General features: G+C 49.3%; 1 protein-coding gene across 2 annotated transcripts in view; it reads right to left on the bottom strand.

The window, feature by feature from the left end:
- Positions 1 to 3,608: 3,608 nt before the first annotated feature.
- Positions 3,609 to 24,502, bottom strand: part of Stard8 (StAR related lipid transfer domain containing 8) — a 78,252-nt gene continuing 57,358 nt past the window's right edge. For both annotated transcript variants that reach the window (XM_040744235.1, XM_040744236.1), the window contains 13 exons: positions 17,695 to 17,766; positions 14,797 to 14,878; positions 13,818 to 13,881; positions 11,278 to 12,701; positions 10,561 to 10,734; positions 9,440 to 9,599; positions 8,775 to 8,973; positions 8,198 to 8,408; positions 7,835 to 7,949; positions 6,635 to 6,859; positions 5,491 to 5,708; positions 5,209 to 5,385; positions 3,609 to 5,038 (listed from right to left, as the gene is read on the bottom strand). In XM_040744235.1, coding sequence (XP_040600169.1) covers positions 4,921 to 5,038; positions 5,209 to 5,385; positions 5,491 to 5,708; positions 6,635 to 6,859; positions 7,835 to 7,949; positions 8,198 to 8,408; positions 8,775 to 8,973; positions 9,440 to 9,599; positions 10,561 to 10,734; positions 11,278 to 12,701; positions 13,818 to 13,881; positions 14,797 to 14,878; positions 17,695 to 17,766 — 3,239 coding nt within the window. In that variant the 3' untranslated portion in view covers positions 3,609 to 4,920. The remainder of the gene's footprint in view (positions 5,039 to 5,208; positions 5,386 to 5,490; positions 5,709 to 6,634; positions 6,860 to 7,834; positions 7,950 to 8,197; positions 8,409 to 8,774; positions 8,974 to 9,439; positions 9,600 to 10,560; positions 10,735 to 11,277; positions 12,702 to 13,817; positions 13,882 to 14,796; positions 14,879 to 17,694; positions 17,767 to 24,502) is intronic.

The raw sequence follows: 24,502 nt of genomic DNA, 5'->3' as shown, positions 1-24,502 counted from the left end.
AGGTTGAGAACCACTGCTCTAGAGCATGGCCACACCATTTTGCAACAGTGGTCCAGTGACTAATAATGCAACCTGGTGGTCTTGCGCGCCTCTGTGCAAACATGCTTGTGTGACTGACTAGTCTGCTATCCTGAACTTACATCTCTTATCTAATTAATTGACCCATTTACTAATAGGTAGATTTCATGTCAGTAAGTGGATGTCTCGATTCCCCTAGACCCTCAAACCTGTGGCTATCTGGCTCTGCACCCATGTTCCCACCTGGGCATGAGAGTCTGGAAGGGCATAAGCTCTGTCCCCCTGGGGGGAAATCAACTCTGCAGCAACCTGGTTCTTGGCCCCGCACTTGTTCTCCCAGGCCACCTTCCAGAATCCTCTAGGAATTTTACTTGAAGACTTGTGCAGTTTTCCTAGAAGGGAATGGATGACCGCGGTGAAATGGCTATCAAGAAAGGTCACCAAAGGAGGGTCCCTGAAGGGTGGGTGAATGAAGGGGTGATACAGTTTGGGGTGACAGTAGGACATGCTGAACAGGCACCCATTCAAACAACCTAAGCTGTGTAACTGAGGAAGATGTGAGGTACTATCAGCAAGACAAATCAACAGCAAGAGACAGAACACTGGTGGGTGCTGGGCAAGCATCTGACTACAATGACCTATGCCTGTGGTTTTGTCCTCTCCATCTATAGATGAGAGCGTTGAGACTCTGAGTTAGGTAAGTAAGCCACATAGATATAACTGTATAACAGTTTTGAGATTCCCAATTCCTACCTCTGGCTCTCAGAGGTTGTGCATGGGCCTGAGAGGGAGTTCAGCCACCTGCTTTGGAGTCACTTGAATGGAGACTTGTGTCATCATCATTAACCTCCAGGACTCACAGATCAGAGGGCACTGAAAAGAACGTGAGAACCAGCAGCCTAGCACCATCTGAGAACTTGCATTTCTGGAAAGTTCTCAGGCTCAGTGGTCACGAGCCCTATGGGAGGTACAGGTGCTCAGGAATTGTAAGAATCTCTGGAAGAATTAGAAGCACACACTCAGGTATGAGGCAGGCTGGCTAAACAGCTGTACCACACCTAGCTGGGTTACTTGGCCCATGACTAGAGGCAAAGGTCTCAAGCCACAAAAGGAGGGGTGTTGATGTGTAACTGCAGCCTGAGTTCCCAGCCTCTCTCACCACCTTCTGCTCTTCTGATGCATCAGGGCCTGCCTGGGGTTCTCTCTACTCTGGCAATCTGGCAACCAGCTGAGAACATCAGGGGCCACATAGAGAATGCTGCTGGATTGTTTGGTCCTCTAGGAGCCTTCCCTATCCTTCTCATTTGTCTCATTGTCAGATAAGGCACACTGTGTTCTGGAAGCCCATCCCTGCTGATGGTACCTGCTAGCCCAAAGCTCCCAGAAGCCAGAGGCTAACTGATTTTCTGCCCACCTGCTTCCCTTCCAAGCTCCCATGCAATACTGATGAGGAAAAGTCCGAGACATGCATTGATAAATAGAGGCAGAAGGACAATGACTTGATGGGGACCCTAGTCTGTTTTGACTGTGGTTGGTTATGATACAGGTCAAAGAACTCCCACTTGATTACTCAGGGAACCAGCTGTGTGAGAAAGCATGATTCAGAGGTCCCTATTAGCACTCTAATGAAGATGAGCTGACAGGTACCAGAACTTTTGTATTCCGGCTAATAGAACCCCTGGGCGAATGCAAACCCTACAGGATTCCAAAGCTTGTGCACCGGTGTGCCATTTCACAAGCATCTATCTCAGGAATAGGCTACACTGACTGACCATTTCATCAGATTCTCTCTACAAATGTCATAGCTCTCATTGACTTGCCTAAGCACACTCTGGTGCTTGTAAAATGCCCACTCTGGTGCTTGTAAAATGCCCATACCTACCTTGCTCAGAAATCTAAGTTGTATGACTACTTTCTTTAGATCTGTCCTTGGAACTTAGAAAGTTTATTCTGTTTTCTTGATTGAGAGTTCTTTTAATATACACAGTGTATTGTAGTACTTCATGTAATTTATTAATGTCATTTTCAATGTATTGACCTCATAGAGATAAAGGATAAAAGTTCGGTTTTCTTGTGTACCAAGTATGAAGCATGTTAGGAAGTTAATAGAGACAGTAGTTGCATTAAGATCAACCTTAGGGATGACTTAGTTTACCATAGTTGCTTCACACCATTTTGCATCAAGACTTGCATTCCACACGGTGGTGTCTTGTTTCTGCCCCACTTTTGCCTGTTTTACTGCTGCTGCTGCGGGATTTGCCAGTTTTTAAAGAGTCTTGTCATGAACTCACAATCGGGCAATTCATGTTGGAGTGGAACATATACATTCACTGCTCTATCTCCTGTCTCACGTCAGGGTCACTTGTGTTGACCACTTTTTGGCAGAAGCACAAATATCACTAAGGGAAGAACCATCATCATAACTATTGCGTTCATCAGAGAGTCTGTCCAGCCCTGTGATTCAGCCCCATTAAAGTATGAGGTTGGGACCTCTAATCCCAGCACTTGGGAGGCAGAGGCAGGCAGATTTCTGAGAGTCAAGGCCAGCTGGGTCTACAGAGTGAGTTCTGGGACATCCAGGGCTATACACAGAGAAACCCTGTCTCAAAAAAGTTAAAAAGGTGGCCCTGAAGATTTCATTTGGAGAGAACTGGGTAGTCTGACCATTTCTGTTGTTTTTAATGTAATTCACATTTCTTGATCTGTATTTTTCCATTTGAAGTGACATTAACTTGGGCAGGATCAAACTTGTAAGTTGGAGAAACTTCTACGACCTAAGAGCCAAATGGAATATCATAAACTACAAAACTCCCATCTGTCTTAAGGAGAGCAACATGCTCTTCTCCGTCTACTAACACTCGGGCCATGGAGATCCAGTCCTGAGGCTTCATCGCTGTAACAACTGCAAGCCCCTTACAGTCTCTTGGACCCGTGGCAGCAGCCCTGGGCTCCTCTGATTTTTGGATATTCCCTGATAGTAGCAGCATTTGGATGGAAAAGAGCCCCCCACAGATGCCCACAATGACAGCAGTTCTGAGGAGTCAGGCCCATACATAGCCCAGAGCTTAAAAGTTTTATGGCCACAGCAAAATGACATATCAAAGGTCTTTCACTTGGCAAGGTCAAACAGACTCTGACTTAGACACCCCAGTGCTTTGCGGCCTCAAGGAAGCCAGCACTCTTTTAGGGTATAATATATGTGGCACAGGACCCCACCTCAAACCTCTAAGGGCTGCATAGGAGTGGAAAGAAAGAGACTTGAGGCAGGCACACCCCTCCTTAGGGCTGTTATGAACTCCTGAGGTCATGGTGCAGACTGGTGCTCAAATCCAGGACCCTGACCTCGTCATGGGGTAGAGTTTGAAGTTTTTGTCTGAGTCCGTGCTTCTCCAAATTCTGCCTGTCTTCCCAATCACATTCTCAAGACAAGAGGTCTTCCCTTTTCCCCATGGTGTTACCCCAAGTCCTGACACCATGTTTTGGGACTCAGCAGAAGCCAAGGAAAATCCTCACAACATGTGACCTATGTATGAGTTGCAACGCCAGGCCCAGTCCATTGTCTCAGCAAAAAGCCATTTACAGAGTCAATGTGCATCTCCAGTCATGCTTTATTGTTCTGCCGAGGGAACTTCTGTGGCCTGCCCTTCACCTCTCCTCTCTCATGAGAACAGAGGTGCCTCAGCCCAGGCCCTCCAGACCCTGCTCCCACCCAGAGATTATAATGTACACAAGAGGGAGTAGTTGTGTGTGCATGCAGATATGTGTGTATATGTATTGGTATATACATATGTATATATATATATACATATACACATATATATTCTGGCTATACAGTATTTATAGGTACAGAGAAAACAAGATAAACATTACAATGATAGCTGCAACCCACCACAATCCAGTTTACTTAGCCAAAGATAAAGAAAGCACCACTTGGCCTCTGAATGACTGCTAGATTTCCATGTGAATAATCATAGGCACTGGGTGGGTAGATTAGGCTGGAACCAGGGCTGTATGACTAAGGGAAGCCCTTCCCTGTGTTTTGTTCAGGGTGTATACTTTAGAAAAGGACTGTTCTTATAGACCACCCTCCTTGGGCAAAAGGCATGAGATTACATCTGTACATCTTGCTGCCACTGTCAGCTTTGGCCTGGCCTGTGTCGTGGAAATGACCTAATTTACCTGTAGCTATGGCCATGAGTGGCCAAAGGCTGCCCTCAACTCTAGGGAGTAACAGAAAAAATGTGGACCAAAACAGGGGAGGATGCTTAATTGGTGTCTTGGGGATTGAGAAAGAAAGGTTCTCCACCCTTATATCCCAAGCTATCCCAATTCGTCATGTTACCTAGTAAAGGCCCTTAGGGCCATTCTGGGTCTGCCTCATAGAAGTCAGCATCATGTTTACATAAATAAAATGGATTGTGATCATTGGTGCTTTCCTGCGCTATACCCCATCTGTTGCTCCAGACCTGTATTCAGGGTCAATGTTGGCCCCAAAGGCAGGATCAGAACCTCCCATCCAAACTTGAAAGAACCCTAGCACCAAGCAAGATGGCTTGGATTCTTAGTTGGGCAGACAGCTGGGGTTGCACAGTGATCTCCACCTTCTTCCGCTTGCTGGAGATCAAGACACAGATGGGTCTTCTTGGTCAGGTGGGCAACAGCGGTCTTCTTGCCACTAAGAAGATTCTCTCCTCTTGTGAGAACAGAATGCAGTATGGGGGATGAAGGTTGGTGGAGATAGGTCACCTACACCCTGTCTTCTTGTGTATGTTCAGAGTAGCATTAGGACATAAGCAGACAGGCAGCTGGATCACCTCAACCTGACTCTGCCCCTAAGGGTGTCTCAGGTCTTCTCACTCATTTCTTTGGTAGCAGAGGCCCGGGCAACAACCATCCTAAGGCTCACAGCTTTGTTTCAGGACCAGCTGCCAAAAGTGTGGGGAAAGAGTCCCGGATCTTTGCCACTTCCATGGCACACAAGTGCCCAAAGACTTTGTTGTACCAGTCAGGAGAACGGCCCCTGGGGAGGAAGAGACAGGCAGACATGAGAAATTGGGTTTCCGCCAGGACCTTTGTCAGGGAGAAGGAAGGAAGGAATTCTCCTCCACATTTGGGGATCACTGAGATGGGGTAGAGGCAAGGGATCGGCTCAGGGCCAAGGGTGTGAGGCAGACAACTCAAGCCTGATACCTGAGGTCAGCACGGCAGATATGCGTAAGGCGAGAGCGGCCCAGGCCACAGGGCTCCATGAGGTACTGGGAAGTAAGCATGAGGGCCCGCACTCCAGACTCTGGCACGGGTTGCTCAGGATCCAGGGACTGGGAGACAAGGAGGCACCCACCACGAGGCAGGTCTGAGCGCCACATCCTGGGACACAGAGAGCAAGACCCCATGTTCAGATCCTTGCTGCTGGCACCTGCCCCACCTCTGCGGTCCCTGAAGCGCAGCAGGGTGGCAGCAGGAGCCTCTCACCTGAGAACCACAAAGTCACGGCAGGGATGGGGTGCCATGCTGTCAGTGACATAGTGGTAGAGCTCCACCCCTGGCATCAGGGCTTCTAACACTTGGGCTCGCAGTAGGTCCTCATCCCACAGGGCCCGTTCCCGTAGGACTCGATGCAGCACCACAGCCGGAGGGGCAGCCACTTCTGTGGATGCCTTCCACATACGCAGGGGGTGCCCATCTGGCGCCTACAAGGAAAGGGGTGGGGATAGAAACACCATCAAGGTGAGAACACTCCAAATTCATGCCAGGCCAGGCCTCAGGCTACAGGGTCTGGAGTTCCCTCCCTGTAGCTTCTGGGCTCCTTGGCTGACTAGACCCAGACTCAGACAAACAGAAAGACACCCCTGTTTCTCTGTCCTTCTTACATGCCTGCACTGCAGCCTGCTCTAGAGCAAAAAAGCAACAATGGATCCCACACATTCAGATGCTTACTGGGCCTATGACAATGTGGGCACAGCACGTGATATTTCTGGATTTGGAGAAAAGAAGGGGTGATTATCCTTAATGGATTCATCATCAAGACATTTTGCATGTTGTCAGGTTCTTTGCAATTTCCCTACCTTAAACCCATAGGGAAGGTTTAGTCATGGCCATTCTATACACAGAAATGTCTGGCTTGCAATGTCACTCAAGATCAGCATCCCAGAAACAGCAAGGCCACTAACACAGGGGCACTGTTAGGAGCCACCTGCAGGCCTGGGCCCGACTGGAAGTATTGGATAGAGGAAGCTATGATGTGGCAACTAAATGTGACCTGGGAGAGGTCTTACTTGGAGGTAGATTAGTCCAAGTAGCAGGACAGCACAAACAGAAACACAGTCGAGGTACTGCAAGGGGCTTTGCCTGTCCAGGGCCAAAGGAAAGCCAGGCATTTCAATGAGCTATCACGATGCTAGTGAGTCTGAAGTAGATCTGTGGAAGAGACCTCAGGAAGGTGGCCCCAGAGAGATGCACTGGCCTCATATGGTTCCTGGCTCCTTCAGGCACTTGTTCAGCTGGCTGCCATACCCCAAGTACTGGGCACAGGCACAGCAAGGTTGACAGAGCAACTCCATGGGGCAGACCCAGGGCTCTCTCCCGGTCTACAACAAAATGAAGATGTGATGCTCACCTTCCTACAAGCCAGCTCTGTATGCTGAGGCCCTGGCACAGTGGTCCAGCCCTTGAAGCGTTCCGCAGCATCCCGAAGCAGTTCCTGCACACTCTCCTCCATGTAGAGGCTCAGACTCACGCCAGCAGCCTGTGCCTGTCTCAGCTCAGCCAGGGCCGGTCCAGGAGGGCTGAGTTCAGCTGCACTGTATGAACCACACAGTTGCACCACCATATCCTGGGGCACCTGGGAGGGTACACACACACACATAAGTGCACTGAGTGTGTGCTGTGGAGAGCAGGGTACCCCGCAAACATCAGTGTTAAGAGTAGAGAGGCACGGTTACTGCGCCACAGTGGGGTGGATGAGAAACTGATGAACGAGGATCACAGATTAGAGCCTGCGGGGGTGTGTCAAGCTGGGCCCCTTGCCTGACCTGGGGTTTGTGATGGCTGATCTTGGTTGTCAGCTTGACTAAAACTGGAATCAACTAAAACCAAGCAGCTGGGCACACTTGTGGAGGCTTTTCTTTATTGGATCCTTTGGGGTGGGAAGGGTCACTCCAAATCAGGGTCATTTGAGGCCAGAACACCCACCTTAAATCTGGGCCACACCTTCTGGTGGCAGCCCACATGAAAGGACATGTTAGAAAGAGGCTTTTTGCTTTTCTCCTGCTTGCCCTCACTCTTGCTGGCAAGTTTATCTCTCCTGTTGCTAAGGCATTCCTCGACTGGTATTAGAACCTATTTTAGGATTTCAACAGAGACCAAAGACCAGTGTCATGGGCTGAACAACTACCAGACTCTGTAAGAAGACAGCCGTTGTTGGACTAGTCAGACCACAGCCTGTAAGCCATTCTAATAAGACAGACAGACAGACAGAAGACAGACAGACAGACAGACACACACACACACACACACACATTTTATCAGTTCTGTTCCTCTATTGCAGTGGTTCTCAACCTTCCTAATGCTGCAACTATTTAATACAGTTCCTCATGTTGTGGTCACTCCAACCACAAAACTATTTTCGTTGCTACTTCAAAACTGTAATTTTGCTACTGTAATGAATCGCAATGTAAATATTTTTGGAGATAGAGGTTTGCCAGAGGGGTTGCAACCCACAGGTTGAGAACCATTGCTCTAGAGAACTCTGATACAAGGTCCAAAGGTCTGGCCTGATAATTCTCCTAATCAGGTACCATGGCCTTGCCAGACTCACCTGGAAAAGTTTCTTGCAGTCACTGATCATGTGTGATAGGCCTTGGGTGGCAGCCATGTTCTCACTCAGGTCCCTAGGGCCTGGCCGACCAACCAGGCTGCGTTTGCTTTTGATCCTGGAGGGAGATGGGGACAGACTAAGATGGCACCAAGGCATAAGGCAAGACGAGTGACAGCTGCCTCTTAGGTCTTGGAAGCCGGCTTGCCATTCTTGACTATAAAGTCACCTGGTGCCATTTGGGGAAGGAATGCTCCACAGTGGCTAAGGCCCTTGGTATAAGGATAGGAATAGCACTAGTAGCTCCCCAAGTGCCGTGAAGCCAAATTCCCTTGGACCAGCCTCAGCATGCACTACCCGGTTCACCTGGGAGAAGGGCTGTCCTTCTTGGAGACATTGAGGTGGAAGATGGAGGGTGCCAGGCACACTGCCAGGTTGCCAGCTGTCATCTGGTTTTCCTCGGCAGAGGCTATGTCGCTCAGGAAGTAGAGCAGGGTCTGCAGCACTTCCCGGTTCTCATCAGGGAGCAGCAAGGTGGCAGCCTGTGCGGCTGCCAACCACTGTTCTTTGGGGAGGACTGCAGGACAGGAAGGGCAGAAGGGCCTTTTTATTTCTCCAGAAGCACCAGTAGCAAGCTTTTGTCTTCCAGAGTGCACAAGGCCGGCAGTCTCCAAAGAAAAGGGTCAGATGGGATCTGGTGGCTAGACCAAGCACTGCTCTAAAGCTCGGGGCAGCCTTTGGGAAAGTTCTTTCCTCGTGGCCTCAGTCTACCCTACCAAAAATGAGTAGACTGTGGCCCCTCTCCCAGTGTCTCTTCAAATCCAGAGAGTGAATGTTCCCATGAGCTCATGTGGCCAGCTGCCAGGTTACTTTCCCAGAAGCCCTCAGGATCAGGCGGGCCAAGTGTGTAGCAGGTTAATAAGGAGAGCTACAGGGGACTTACGCTGGTAGATTTGCAGGAACGTGGTGGTGAGCTTGCTGGTGAAAATGGGCTCAGGCAGATCCCGAAAATACTGCTTCAGTAGGTCAGCCACATCATAGGCTGACTGGCCCTCATAGCAGACATTATCAGGGGAGGTCTCATTCATTTGGCGCAGGCTCTGGATCCTGGACTTGACCCCAGACTTGCGGAAGATGCCCACCTGACCCATTGAGAGGAAGGAGGAATAATATGATATGCAGAGGAGAAGGGAGACTCTGAGGGCAGCCCAGGACTGGGGTGGCAGGAGCATAGGCCATCTTGGAGGCTGGGAACCCTGGCAGGCTTCCTGATGGGCTCAGCAAGTTCAGAGAGAAAGCTGTTTACAGCCTGGTTGCCAGAGAGAAAGCTAGCTGTCAAGGGGATGAGGGTGAACAGGTGGCCTTAGGCTAAGACAGGCTCTGAGACTAGGGAGACTACAAAGCCTGGGATGGAAAGAAACTGCCCCAAAAGAGAACAGAAGGCTCCAGCCATTAAGAAAGGAAGGGAACTTTGACATCAGCCCCGCTGAGCCTTGCAAGGAGAGGAGAGGTTTCTAGTGAGTAGCCCAACCCAAGAGGAAGGGCCCAGCAGTCAACCTTGGGCCTCCCTTACCTCCCAGAACCAAAGGCTCCCTGAGGAGGACTCACCTGGTCTAGGCACTGGCTTCGTAGGTAGCGCATGGCTTGCTGAATACTCTGGGGGAGAGGCTGGCCTGTACGCTGCACATGAATGAGGGGTGGCACTCCAAACACATGATGCCCCCGGTAGTCTGGGGTCTTATTCCTTTTCATGAACTTGGGCATTGACCTGTTTGGGGGTTAACAAGCAATCAGGAAAAGAGAACTCAGTTTGAAGGCCATCTATCATCTAGAAGTGAGAAAAGCCGGTCGTTGGTGGCACACGCCTTTAATCCCAGCACTTGGGAGGCAGAGGCAGGTGGATCTCTGTGAGTTCGAGGCCAGCCTGGTCTACAAAGTGAGTTCCAGGACAGCCTCCAAAGCCACAGAGAAACCCTGTCTCGAAAAACCAAAAAAAAAAAAAAAAAGAAGTGAGAAAAGTAGGGAACACATTATGTCGCCATAAGCCACATTCAGTGAGCACCTGCATTATCTTTAGCCTGCAGAAACCACAGGGCCATAGGAGCCCACATTGATAATTCATATGCCCATCAATAGGTCTTGAACTTAGGGGAAGAGCCATTGGGAAGGAAAAGTACACCTACTGGGGCAGATAGGCCTACAGAGAGGAAGTGGTAACTCAGCCGACTCCTGCAAAGCAGAGTGGGGTTGTCTCACAGGAGGAACAAGGCAAAGATACTCCAGGCAAAGAGGACAGACTGAACAAATGTGAAAAGGCACAGAGCAAAGGGCGACTTGTCCCACAGGCCATCGGACAACAGTGCTTGAGAATGGCTAACTAAAGAGCCAGGAGGATGGGGCTACCTCAGAGCATGAGAAGATCATGACAGAAAGAAATTGACAGTGGGAAGCCACAAGGCTGTTTATTTACTCAATGCACGACAACCAAAGTGTACTTTAGGACAATTTCACTGATGGTGGCATGGAGGCCGGGATGGAGAAAGGACAGCTGGAGGACCTGGGGATTTCCAGACCACATCTATCCTTACACGACCCCTCCTGGAATGGTACCACTCCACTGACTTGTGGGCTCAGCCTGCCTTTCTGTCCTGCATCTGGGCTATGCTCCCAGGACATAGAACCTAGGAAAGTCCACAGCTTCCATCCTGCATGACTCAAGAGACACTCACCATACCCAGGCCTGTTTGTGGGGCACAGTGTACTTCTCCATGAAGCCAGTGAGCCGTAGTAGCGAGCCCTTGTGAAGCAGGTTGATCTGGCCTGCAAACTGCCGGTTGATCTCCAGTGACTCTGAATTGAGGCTAGGTCGGTGGGAGTTCTGGAAGCTGTGCCAACGCAGTTTCCTGAGGTGAGAGGAGCAGAGAGCACCAGAGACACAGGTTTGCTAACCCTTAGAAAAGGTCATGTCTTTCTGGTCCTTTTTTTTATCTCCCCAAGAAAAAGAAGTATAGGTGCTAGGATGGGGGTTTGGATGGCAAAAGCTTGCTTTCAGCTTTTAGGTTACCCAGGATTCAAGAAGCTCTCATGGAGGGTGGCAGCAAGCTCAGACACGTTTAGTCCCAAAAGGCAGTGCCAGTCTCTACCCCGTTCTAAGGCTACTGTGGCAAGAAACACTTCATCAAAACTGAGGCGCAGAGATATCTGACACCCTGCTGCTAAGACGAGGGAACCAAGGCCAGAAAAGGCAGCATTTTCTCAAGGCCACATCATGGTTAGATGCTGTACTGAACAATCAGAACTCCCCTTTTCTCTTGGGACTGGCTGCCTGGAAATGATCTCCTGACCCCCAAGAGCTTTCCCCTGGGCCTTACGACTAGGAAAGCAGAACAGAAAGAAGGCAAAGACTGAGAAGGGACCCCACCCTCGTCCCTACCCCAAACTCCTACCTGCAAGGTCTCGTAAGTGAGGCTCCAACACCTGAATCACGCCGTTCCCGGGGCACTGATGCCTGGGGTCCTGCCAGGGCTTCCGCACCTTCGGCCTCATTCATGGAGTTGCCACTACTGTCAAGTTCACTGGAGGAAACCACGGTGTCAGAAATGGAGTGTCCTTCTTCCACAGACAGACTAGAGGCAGAAGTAGGCTCTGTAGCCGAGTTTGCTTCTTGTTCATGATCCTGGGCCTGGGCTGGAGCTGGAGCCTTAGCCTCAGCCTCAGTCTGTACCAATTGTTCGACCACAGTTGGGGCCTGAGCCAGGATTATAAGTGGGACTTCATCCTTGGCTTGGGGTGGGAATTCTCCATGGGCTTGAGACTCCGCCTGGGCTAGATGTTCATCTTGGCCTTCCACCTCAGCTGCGGCTATTTCAACTGATGAACTAGCTTCCTCTTCCTCCTCCTCCTCCTCCTCCTCCTCTTCCTCATCCCTATCTCCAGGCCTCAGTTCTGGGTACATGGTCTGAGACCAGAGCTCTACCCGTTGCTGCAACCCCCACACGTGCTCCAGGATGTCATCCAGATGGGCATAGCTGCCTTCACCCTCCTCATCTTCAGCCTCAGCCTCAGCCTGTATAGGCTCAGCTGGGTACAGCTCAGGCAAATTGTCGTAAGTGCTGGCATGGCTGCCCGTGGACCCACAGGAGCCCCGGCGTCCTTCATAACCCCAGCACCTACCTGGCTGCCAATCTGCCAGGTGACGGCCATCGTCTGGACAAAGACTTTCGATGGACAGAGAACGAGGGAATGTACCTGGCTTATGGTCCCCAGGCACATGTACCAGGCAGTCACGCCGGCGAACAGGCTGGGGATGCCTGAGTGTGGCTATAGGCCACGCCTCCCAAGCCTTCTGTGCCTCACTATCTCTCCCCCTGGCTGAAGTGGTGGCCCTGTTCTTGGCCCTATAAAATCCAGCTGAGAGGAAGCCACGGCAACTGCGGAAAGATGACGCTTTGGTGGCCTTTTCTGAGGTGGCCAGGCGTTGCTCAAGTTCTGTTTGCCGACTGTCACCCTTTTCCTTCCTCCGCAGAGATTCGAGATGCTTGAGGAAGCTTCGGGAATAATGCTTCTTTACTTTGTCTTGAGAACCCTCCTGGCACTGGCTGGGACTAAGGAAGGACCGGTTACTTGGGCTGGGGACATTATCTACCAAGGACAGGTCTGCTGACTCTGGTGAAAGGCTCACAGAGATGGCTGGCAGGGAGGCAGCACTAAGCTCAGTGAGGACACTTTCACAGCTTGAGGTCCCCAGGAGGCTAGGGCTTGGTGGGGCCAGCAGGGCAGAAGAACCCATGGGGGACCCACACTTGCTTTCCTGCTCAAAGGCCCAGTGGCTGCTGATGGTGCATTGCTCTTCCTCTTCTGAGTCTTCATCCTGGAGGGGCATCAAGGGAGAGGTCACAGAAGCCCAACAGACAAGTACCAGCTTGTGCCTTACTCTGCTTCCAAGTGCTTTAGGGTGAGGCAGGGTAAAGAACTCTGCTTTCTGGTGGAGAAGATGGCCTAGGAATGGAAAGTAGGCTCTGGGAGTGCTGTGGGAAACTAGGAAACACAAACAGAGCCTAGATGTATGGTGACAGCCATCTAAATTAGTCCACTACCCCCATTTCACAGTTAGGAAAAGTGACACAAATCAGAAGCTATTTCATTTACTGTCGTGGTTATGTCAATGACAGAGATTCTTAAAGGTTTATAGGCTATAGTCTTACATTAAAATTATGGTATCTAAGAACTGGAGAGGATTTTAGGTTTTCTAATTCAGTTTCTCCTTGGCAAGGTGAGGAAACCATGACAGTGACAGAAGGGCCCCCAGGCCAATGCTTTCTCAGTTTGGCTACCCTACCTGACTGTGGGCCTGTGGTGGGGAAAGCTCCAGAGGAAACCAAAGAACTTGTCCCCAGGAAACAATGAGGCCATGAGGTTTACTTTCAAGGCCATATACAGACAAAGAGGCCTTATGGTTTCTACAAGAAATGGACATGTTGGAAAGGCCTTAGACAACTATCAATCCTGTCTCCTGACTCATTGTAGTGAGGCGGAAAATGAAGCTATGGACCAAGGAAGGGAGATCTTATGAGGTAAGACTGGTGATCTTGAATTTGATCTTTCTGCTACACTGTCCTGTCCCTTCTTCTAGTCAAGGAATTTTAGCCATGACAAACTGAGAAGTAATTGGTTTTCTCTTAAGTAAGTGGATTTCTCTACAGAAAGCCATCACTAGATCAAGTTACTGAAAAACAAAAGGGAGTGGTGGTTTGAATAGGGGGTAGGGTCAGGCATAAGCCAGGGTGCTCGCTCTCACATGCTCCTATAGGGGAGGCTCATCAAAACCCTAAGTGATCTCATAGGGCCTGCAGTAGAGGAGGTCCCTGCATCTCCACCCCCATGCTAGAGACCCTGGACTCCTTGGAGAACAGAGCTTGTTCACAAGTGTTCCAGGATTTTCCAAGGTACTAGGAGACCACAGACCTCACCCCTTGCCGGGATTCACCTGTTTGCATTGAAAATGAACCTCAAGCTTCATCGAAGCACAATTGTTCAAGGTCATCAGCCTCCTGCAACACAAAGTACGTGTTCACCCCAGAGTCTGATACAGCCTACCAAGATACTTTTAAGATGCCATCCACCATTTCCCATGGTCAAGGGGTCAAACCACTTCCAAGTACAATGCTGGGAAGATTAGAGCCTCTGTCCTCCAGGTGATGATAGATATAGAAATAAAGCACTTCAAATGGGATAGCTTCAAGGAACGAGTAAGCAGAAGGCACAGCAGACACACTGAAGATGAGACCAGTATCTTTCAGGAAGAGATGCAGTAAGGCTTCCTGAAAAGCAGAGGGGGCATTCTGAGGGCAAGAGAAGCAGGGACAGCTATTCCAGACTTCTCCAGGAGCCTGTGACGAGGTAAAGAATGGCACAGTCAGTCAACAAAGAAACTAGTGGGAGAGGTTGGGATCAAAGCCAAGGGAGGTCAAAAGAAGGATGGCAAATGTGTCAGTCTGAAAAGGTTTTGTATTTTTACATATAGGCAGTGTCAGATTTTAAACAGAGGCGAGTACCCACCTGGGGTTTACAAAAACCTGATTCTGGTGTCTGAAGAGAGGATGACTTTGTAGGGGAGGAGGGTCAGAATACAGAGGCTAACCAGCAAGGTGACTTTAATAGATTCAAGGAGAAATCATGGTTTAGTCTTAGGAAACACCAGAATTAGTTTAAGTGGAAAGAGGCTGAAACCAAGGCATGCTTTGGGGGATTTGAAGCAAGAGCAGATGTGGGTCTTCTAGCTACAGTGACAGGGTTAGAGGAAAGTGTTACAGACACAGTAATCACAATGAGCAATGCGACTGCAGAAAATGAGGCTCATTAATAGATTATGTTCCCCTCTAATAGAAGGTACAAGGGGTTGTCATTTCCACAAAGAAGCACAAAATGGGCTCAAGGTTTCCTAGGCCTGGCCCTCAGCCCCCTACCTGCACAGGGCCCCCAAAGAGTCCTGGTCCAGAAAACTGTAGTCCTTCTTCACAGAGCCAATATCCAGGGGGAACACACCTTCTGTGTGGTGGAAAGAAGCAAAGATGAGTCTGGTAGGGGATCTAAAATGGCCCCAGCTACCCTTGAACTGTGGGGGTGGGAGGCAAGGATGAAAGGAAGCGAGGAGGCAAGGGCCACAGTAGAAGGAAAAGCTAGGAGTAAAATAGAGGTGATAGAGTTTGGCTTTTAAGGTCTCTCTTAGACCTTAGACCCACAGGGGTCACATATCAGCTATAATTTTATGGTTAGGAGGTCACCACAGCATGAGGAACTATATTACAGAGTTGCAGCATTAGGAAGGTTGAGAACCACTTAGAACTTGAGAACCATGCCTTAGAGTCTAAGGTGAAGGCTAAAGTCTCTGCTGCAGGTGCCCAGAATGTAGCGGAGTCTTTAGGAGGTGGGACCCAGCGGAAGGAGTGGAGTCATTGAATGGGTTTCAGAGCTTTACTCTTATCTTCACTATCCCTCCAGACCCTTCCTTCTTAGCCCACCATGAGGGGTGAAGCTTTCCTCCACTCTGTATTTCCACCATGATGGTCTACCTGGCCACAGCCCAAAGTAACAGGACCAAACAACCATGGATGGAAACCACAAGGTCAAATACATTGACCCTCCTTTTAAGTTGCTTATCTCTGTCTTAATTTGAGGTTTCTATTACTGTGAAGAGACAACTATGACTATGGCAACTCTTATAAAGGAAAACATTTAATTGGGTGGTGGCTTACAGTTTCAGAGGTTTAGTTCATTATCATCATGGCAGGACACAGCAGTGTGCAGGCAGACATGGTGCTAGAGAAGGAACTGAGAGTTTTACATCTTGCAGGCAACAGGAAGTGAACTGAGATACTGGGCAGGGCTTGAGCATATATGAGACCTCAAAGCCCACCTCCACAGTGATACAGTTCCTCCAACACATCACATCTACTCCAACAAAGCCACACCTCCTAAATAGCGCCACTCCCTTTGAGCTTATGGGAGACAATCACATTCAAACTGACACATTCAGGTATTGTGTCATGGAAAGAAAGCCAATGAGCCCAAGGGAACCGATAGAGGTCAAAGTTGGTAACTGAAGGAAAAACCAGAGAATATCTGGGAGGTCTGAGATGAAGTGAAGGACCAAGGAAAGCAGGTCCAGGTCTAGACAACAGGCCTGAGACTTTCAATGGCTGCCAAGAGTCAACTTGAGTTCTTTTTCATTTGATTTCTGGGCTTTCCAACAGGCAAACTCCCGCACCTTCAAGGCAAATTATGGGGGTATAGGGAAAGAACAAGGGCAGAGAGAACTTCATACAACCATACAATGTCTAGCTAAATTAGTGGGAGCCAGCTCCCCAGGACTCAGGGAAAGGAGAGGAAAAACGAAGATGTGTGGAGAAAGGTAAAACCATTCACACATTTTCTCATTCAACTGATACTGATACCAGTTCATGCCAGGCACAGAATTGGGGTCCCCACCTTCAGGGAGTTTACACTCATACAGGTAACAGGCAGTCAACAATACACAAAACCTAGATAACACAAATGCCATGAAAAACCTGACCCAGGGTGACAGGGCAAATAGAGGCAAATAGAAATCTTCTGGGGAGATTTCTGAGAGAGAGAAGACCTGAAGACTGAGAAAAAGCTGGCTAAGCAGAGAAACTAGAATGAGTTTTAGCCATAAGTAAAATAAATCTCAAGGTTCTGATGGGGGAGAGACCATGGTAGGAGCAGGGAGTAGGGAGGAGTCTAGGGTGGAGTGAATAAAGGAGAACAGTAGTCAGCCAGGGTGCAATATTTGCACTTATTCCACTTATCAAAGCACATGAGTCACGTGGTCACATGGTCACGTGTCGTGGTGGACAGGTCTAGGGCAGTGAAAGGGAAGCATGGAGGTCAAGAAGGATGCCGGTGCATTAGTCCAGGTGAGCAGAATGTGTTCATTCTGGAAGAAGGAAAGACTCGCAGGATGTTAGCCATAGGGAAGAAGGAAATTCGGGATAACTCCTGGCCATATGGGACCCGAGCAACAGAGTGGATGGCTGTGCCTTTAGGAGTTGTTTTAGGCTTGGCAAATCTGAGGTACCTGTATCTCAGAGTAAAGACACTGAGTTGGTGGCTGATTAGATGAAGCAGAAGTTCTGAAATGAGGTCTAGACAGATCCATTCAGGAGCTGCCACGGGAAAGATGAATGAGCATCTCATAGCAAAGCAACATGGAGAAAGCAAAGGGTCTGGGATGCCCTAATATTTTGATGCCAGTTAAAGGAAGCAGAGTCAGCAAATGGACAGAGGGCAGCAGCCAGAGACGAAGAGGCAGGTGGAGGCACTTCAGAGGACAAAGGAAATGTCTACCAGTACTGAATACTACTGAGAGATAAGAGTTAGGCGAGGGCTGGGAAGTGGCTGTGGAGGTCATGGGTGAGTTTGACAGGACAAGAAGTAGGGGGTGCAACCAGGGTGTGAAAGACAGGAAGAAACAAGCATAAGGAACTCTACAAAACCCAGAAAAACGAAGACAAATGAAGGAAAACAGAAATGAGGCTATTGCTGCAGGCAAAGTGGCATCCCAACTGAGCCACAAGGATGCATAACCCCTCCTTCACATTGTCACCAGGAGGTCCACAATGAGCAAGATGGAGGCCTTTAAAACACGACTGGCACCAGAGTTGGAAGCTGATGAGCGCAATGTCATGAAGAATTCTGAGCTTCATGAGTGATGTCCCTGCACAAAGCTGGTCAGGACCAGGACACACAGCAGTGAGGGTGTATCCTACCCATTTTGCAGATGAAAAGCTGCAGGAAAAAGTGAGTTCTGGAAGAGGGTAGGGAGAGCAATTAAGTGGCTTTACCTTCAAAAAGCTGAGCATACTGAGGGAACCCTGTTGCCCGAAGCCATTCACATGCTTTTTTGGCCTCTGCGTCTAAAACAGAACAAAGGAAAAGAAAACAGGTAGAGTTAATCCCAGCACTTGAGAGGCAGAGGCAAGCATCAGGTGGATCTCAGTGAGTTCAAGGCCAGCCTGATCTATAAAACAAGTTTCAGGGCAGCCAGAGCTGTTACACAGAGAAACCCTGTCTGAAAACCAGCAGGGTGGTATTGCATGAATACCGCCTCACACCCAGTAGGCAAGCATACCTAGTTCTCATGATTCAGGTGTCGCAAGGAAGGCACAGTGCGGCTAGTCAATGAGGCACCCCCTGTTCCCTTAGCTGTATTTCCTGTGTCAACCACCGCTTTCCTGAACCTCATTATCTTCCTGTCCCAAATCCTCCCACTCTCCCAACCCATGAACTAGACCAGGACACAGCACCACCACCAGCTTCAAGGACTGTCAATCTCCCAGGCCCTCTGGTTCAGTTTGGAGATATGAAATGTCCAACAATACTACTTCCTTTGTCAGCGTCATCATGCAAATCTCATTTACTACATAATCACCTGTTCTCATTGTAGCCGCTATAGAAAGAAACTCTGAAAGGAAATGACTCAAGTCAGGCACAAGACATGCCTATAATGCCAGAATTTAGGAGGTAGAGGCAGGAGGATTGTGAGTTCAAGGCCAGCCTGTGCTTGAGACACTGAGAAGAGGGGAGGAAGGTGAACAGGAAACTTGTCTACAGTTTCACAGCTGCCCAAGTGGGGGTGCTAGGACTGCAGTCCCAGATGTTAAGTCTGACTCTTCTCTGGGTTTCCCACCCTTGTGACAGCAGCTTCCCCGCTTCCTTCCCTCCCCACCTACTCATTTATGTCTAGTCTTCCTTACCCAGGGGCTTCCCGGAACATTCCTACCTCTCCTTATGGGCTCCGTCTATTTGTGGAACACCCCAGTGCTGAGCCATAGGCTGCCACACTGCTGGCCTGTGGGGATCGTAGAGGATAATAGGTGAGTTTGCCTTCCTCTTCGGCTCTGGGAGTACCTGACACAGCTGTATACCCTGTACAGCCAGACAAGAGCCACGGAAGAGGCCCTCCTGAGCACCAGAGAGGCCGAGCGCGAGCAGCAGAGATCTGGGACTAGGCTGTAGCAGCTGTTTGTTCCCCATGCAGACGCTCCCAAGGTACTGCCGGGGGGGGGGGGGACATCCTGCAAACGTGGACTGTGGCATTGTAGACAGGGGAGGGCTGCTGGTCTCAGAGGAGCTTCCCTGACCGTGCAGTCTTGCCCTCAACCTTCCCTCCGTTTTTGGTGTATGTGGTGGCCCTGCTGATCAAGGAACTCTAAGGAGAGTGCTGGGTTTTTCCAAGACAGGAAGCGCTCTATCTTCTTACTGCTCACTCACAAGCAAATGTGGCCAGGATTGATGAGAAAAAGAACTCTTAAAACACTCATTCAGAAATGCAAGTAGACAAGGAAGGGAGGGCGCTATCAAAAATAGTAAGAAACTCCTCCAAGGACCACACACTGGTGAGAACTGTGGGGAGGGTGTAGTGGCAGGCTTTGGGGCAAACAGGTAGGGCAGGCACCAACTCAGCATCCACACTAGTATCTGGCTCTACACACAGCTGCAACCAAATCTTCCCAGGGTTACAAGCCATGACGATCAGTAAAGGCTGGTGCGCCTATGTTATGCATGCAGGTTTCTTGGTGCATGTGTGAACCCACATCTCTGTGTGTGTCCTTGTAGTGCAACTTCCTAAGAGCAGTTCCGCAGTGAGGCTTTTCAGGGTCAGAGCCCTGCCAGCAGTACCTCAGCTTGTCTGACAGGGGGCGATGCAGGTCTAGTAAAAGATTGACCTCTCCGGGCGGTCTGGTAAAAAATTGACCTCTCCGGGCCAGTGGTTCAGGGCCAAAGGAAGGGGAAAGAGGAAGGGACTAAACACACCAAGTAAGGGAGCATCTTAAGTGTATGGTTTATCTACTAGGACAACTAACCTGGTTACCACAACAACTTCCTTGTCCTCTTTCCTGTTTCCACCATAGTCCCTACAGAAGGGTCTGAGCACCCTGCATGACAACCAGCTTTGCTTTCCTGCCATTAGGACAAGAAAAATCTGAAGAACGGACCTGGTCAGACTTTGCAGAGAAGTTTGAACGAAGGACAGTGACCTCTAAAGGCAACAAGTCTGATATGGTCGCCACTAATCCTCTACATGCCAGGAACACATCTACCTACATACCTACCTACTTACCTACCTACCTACCTACATACACACACACACACACACACACACACACACACACACACACACACATATGTTTACCTATCTCTCTATCTATCCATCCATCCATCTACGTGCACACACACACACATGCTTCTTGCCAGCCCTGTATTAATATTATTTCAAGCAATAGTGCACAAGAACACATAAAATAAAAACAGTAAATATCCAGTGTGACGCAGAATTAAGTACCGTAACTGAAGCTACAACCCTGATCATTTAATTCCGGGTTCGATGTTCTTTTCCTTGATGTTACACTACCAGCCCTCAGATTCCAGACAAGCGAAGAACCAATTCTAAGTTCTGAAAAATGTTTTCAGTCACCAACTCTGAAAATGGGAAAGTTGGAAATCTCTCTATTGCCTCCACTAAAAGGAGCATTAAATGAAACACTAGAGGAGAGAAAAACCATTGGCATACTGTGCCAAACACCCAATAACTGTGTCCCTCCCAGATCTGGTTTTCAAAGTCCCAAATAAAAGGGAGAACTGGAGAAAGTGGCCTGGCCAACATGAGCTTCTGTGACTGAGGGATGAGACCCATCAATCTCGGAATTGGCCCAGGAAAGTGAGGTTAAGCAGCAGAGACTTCAGGGGCTGCTGGACAAAGGAAAGGAGCGAAGGAGTTTGGGGAAGGTCTCAGGACTGAATTCCTCTGCAGCCTTCCATAGCAAGAATCCAGAGAATGTAATGGGTTATTACCCAGCAGGATGTCAGGGACACTGACAATACACCATCCCAGGAAGGCCTGGAGGCCCCGAGGCTCCCTCTCAGATGGAGCATTCAGGGACACATGTCTTGGTGATTAAGAGGTGAACTGAAGTACTTTGCTTCATCCATCTAACATGTCCCAGCCTGTGAGGCTAGGTCACAAGTGACCCACACCCCCACCTACATTAAAATCAACTCACCTGAGGCTGGAACCAGCACAGCCCAGACTGAGAACTGGCTTATGTGCCCAACAGGAAGAGTGACACTGGGCAGGCTGAGGCGAGTGAGGTAGGAATGTCTGTAGCCCCTGGCCCTAACCTCTGTGTCCAGATGTGCAGATTCCAGAGCACGGACTGCCAGCAGTTTCAACTGTTGTATTCTGAAGCTGCTGCTCTGGCCAAAGCCAGGACAGGTCAGTAACAGCATTCAGCTGGCACAAACTAGATTCCATCTGTATTAAGGCTCAGACTCTCTCCCTGGGAGGTTCCTTACTGATTGATACAAGCTTAAGAATCAGGGCACAGGGTAATAGAAAGCTCCAGACAGGATTCGGGCCTCACAGCTCTACCCACAAGTGTCCTGGAGAGGGTGTCAGAAAAGAAAAGGGTCCTACAGAGCAGTATAGCAGAAAACTTCAGAAACCAATGACAATATATGCATCTCTGCGTATACAAGTCACATACCACGGATCTTCTTAGCACAGAGCATTTTTATGCAGAGGAGGGACCAAAGTGACAAACAGGGGTCCTGTTGCTGACATTCTATGAACAAGGGAAGATTTCACACACTTGGGGGAAAAAACACCAATATCTGTCTAAGAGGATAATGCCTAACAGTAACAACTAAATCGGGGGAAAAATTCTAATCAAGCCAGTTTCCCTGCTCACTGCTTAAATCATCTTGGGTATCGCTTCCTTCTCTAACCTGGGTTGCCACATTTATTCCAGGGGGATTAAAGACTCTTGCTAGAACACGGCCGGCCGTCTGGATCAACTAAGCAAGGCACATATGAGCTCACAGAGACCAAAGCAGCAAGCACAGGACCTATGCAGGTCTGCACCAGGTGCTCCGCATATGTATTATAGCTATTAGCTTTGTATTTTCCTGGGACCCCCGACTGTGAAAATGAGAGGGTCTCTGACTCTTCTCCTCTAGTCGGGTTGCAGTGTTCAACTTCAACATGATAGCTTTTGCTTCAGCTTATTATATGTTATTCTGTCATGCTTGGTTGTTATCCCCTAGAAGCCTGTTCTTTTCTAATGAGAGCCAGAAAGGGAGTGGATCCGGAGGGGAGGGGAGGTGGGGAGGAACTGGGAGGAGAAGAGGGAGGGAAAACTATAATCAGGATATATTGTATGAGAAAAGATTCTATTTTCAATAAAAGAAAAAAAAAGAGTCTCCCGCCAACTTCCTTGGTTACCACATGGGTGTGATCAAACCTTTGGTGGTCTTCCTCCTCCTCTCCTTCCTCCCCTCCTCTTCCTGTTTGTTTCTGTGCTGGAGATAGAATCCAGGGTCTTATTTGTCAGCTGAGCCATACACCCACAGTCTTCCTTTGCTGGGTTTAAATGTGACAAATAAAGCTTATCATTACAGAGGGATAGTTTGGTTAAGGCTATTTGAACTTTGTAACCTCCTAAGACTTTAAGGCACATGGAGATGTTGTGTCAGTTACAGCGAGATGGGAAAACAGAGTTAGGAGGAATAGATAAGGCCCCAGGCCACTATGTTGCAGGAGGCAAGTAAGGACTCACTCAGCCAACAGCATGCACCTTAGTTCAGGGATGGGTAACCCTCTTCACATATTTATCTGCCTTAAGTTAAGGCCCTTCTGTCTAGATACTCAGTGGCCTATGAAAGAGCTGCCCAGGCTGCAGGTTATTCCTTCTCTTTCTCAATCAAAAAAGTCCATCTCAGGCCTGGGCATCAGGTAAGACAATGGGCCCGAGGCAGGGAACAAACAGATGTCACAAGGCTTACCATGAAGATGTCTCTTATTAGTTACTGCTTAGGGGTATGCCATCTCGTTTCTCCCTCACCTTCTCCTGCACGTGCCCATTAGCTCCTGGGGAGATTATAAAATGCCAGTGTCCCGGCTAATCAATTAGAATCTCTTGGGATGAAGTTGGATTTCATTTGCTTCTTTGTTTCTGTGAGTTCTACAGGTGGTTCTCAAGTGCAGGAAAGATAAAGAGCTGCTGCCCTGTCGGTCTTGGCCAGCTAAATAGCCACATGCACATATAGGGCCCTAGAAACATGCTCTCCAGAGGCTAGAATCAGGCCTGTCCCAGCCGCGACTGAAGTTTGCTCCAGGCCTTGCGGGTACAGGCCAGAGAATATGACCAACACCAATATGAGTGTGGATGGTGGGGAGATGGGGAGGCATCTGTGGGTGATTGCGAAGGCCACATAATCAAACCGTTAGCTGTTCAAACTGTTCCCGTCTTTCAGCAGACACGGTGGGCTCCTTTACCTTGCTTACTAGCTTCCTGTTTGGAAACGCATCTCCCCCATGATCCTTGTCATAGGTCGGATGCCTCACAATTAGGGTCTGATATTAGTGCTGGCCTCCAACACTTTTAGTGGGAACAGAAGGAAAAGCTAGTATCTCAAGGGTACTGGAATACCACTGTCTAAGGGACAATGTAAGTTCCCAGGGTAGGCTGTATGAAACCCTGTGTTGGACTAGGAGAGGGAGGCAGGCCATGAAGCTACATGCCACTACAGACCCTGAACCGCCCACCGCTAGGAGATGCTGAGCCTGCCTAAAAGTTTCTCAGTTCATTTCTCTGGGCCGATCCAAGGTCCATTTCCTGTTTTCACTCCCCACCCCTGGAGTGGAGCCTCTTCAAGACAGAATGGCCATGGGAGGGGACTTTGTAGCTCAGAAGCTACCATCCTTGGCACGGGCCCCAATTGCTCCCTCTGTGTCCTCCTTATGGACAGACTTTACCCACCCAGCCTCTGAGCCTAGCACAGGAATGTGACTTGCAGAGGTGTAGCCAAGAGATGCTGTGACAGGTTTTCTTACCTCTTTGGGATACAGAGAAAGGAATCTTCAGTGAGCTATTGGGCATTCAGGGGCCACGGAAACTTCTCTTCTTGACCATGAGATGGAAGAGGGAAGGTAATTCCCTGCCTACTGAAAGGCCCAACACATTCACAGCCACTTTCTGCTATTGCTGCTCTTAGCTGGAATTGCCACTCCAACTGAGTTCTGGCAGGAGAAGGAGGAGCAGGGAGGAAGGGAGACAAGACGAAAATAGCTCCCATCCCACATTCCAGACCTTGCTGGAGGGGCACCACGGCAAGGGCCGCTGTATTTCAGCCAGCCTACTTTGGCAGTACTAGACACTGGCTGGCCTTCTGCTTGCTAGGTCGTAGGGCAGAACTGGGGGCCCTGCTGCACCTGTTCAGATGCCAGCCCGAGTCTCTGCCGGAACTGCAGCTGGATGCCAAACTCCTCGGCCCATGCGAGCAATACTTTTGGAGTCTTCCTGTCACAAATGAAGGACCTACAAAGTAAACAGCTTGGGAGAGCTGTATGGAAGTGGGTGGTAGCAAGCTCTCAAGTCGCTGCAGGTCTTGGCTAACTAGTGTGCATGCGCAGACCCTCTAATGTGCCTCTCCTCTGATACTCCATGTCTGTACCTGCTCACAGGGTAAAACTTAGAGTCCCTATGGAAAGGATTCCCATCCAGTGACAATTCTCTTCCCATTTGATGATATCTGGAGACATTTTTGATCATCCCAACTAGATGTGAGGGAAGAGGGGTTTCTGAAGTGTCA

The sequence above is a fragment of the Mesocricetus auratus genome, unplaced genomic scaffold (assembly GCF_017639785.1).
Source record: "Mesocricetus auratus isolate SY011 unplaced genomic scaffold, BCM_Maur_2.0 Super-Scaffold_100003, whole genome shotgun sequence".
NCBI lineage: Eukaryota > Metazoa > Chordata > Mammalia > Rodentia > Cricetidae > Mesocricetus > Mesocricetus auratus.
The sequence above is the reverse complement of the archived record's forward strand: the minus strand, read 5'-3'. Positions and strand labels throughout refer to the sequence as shown.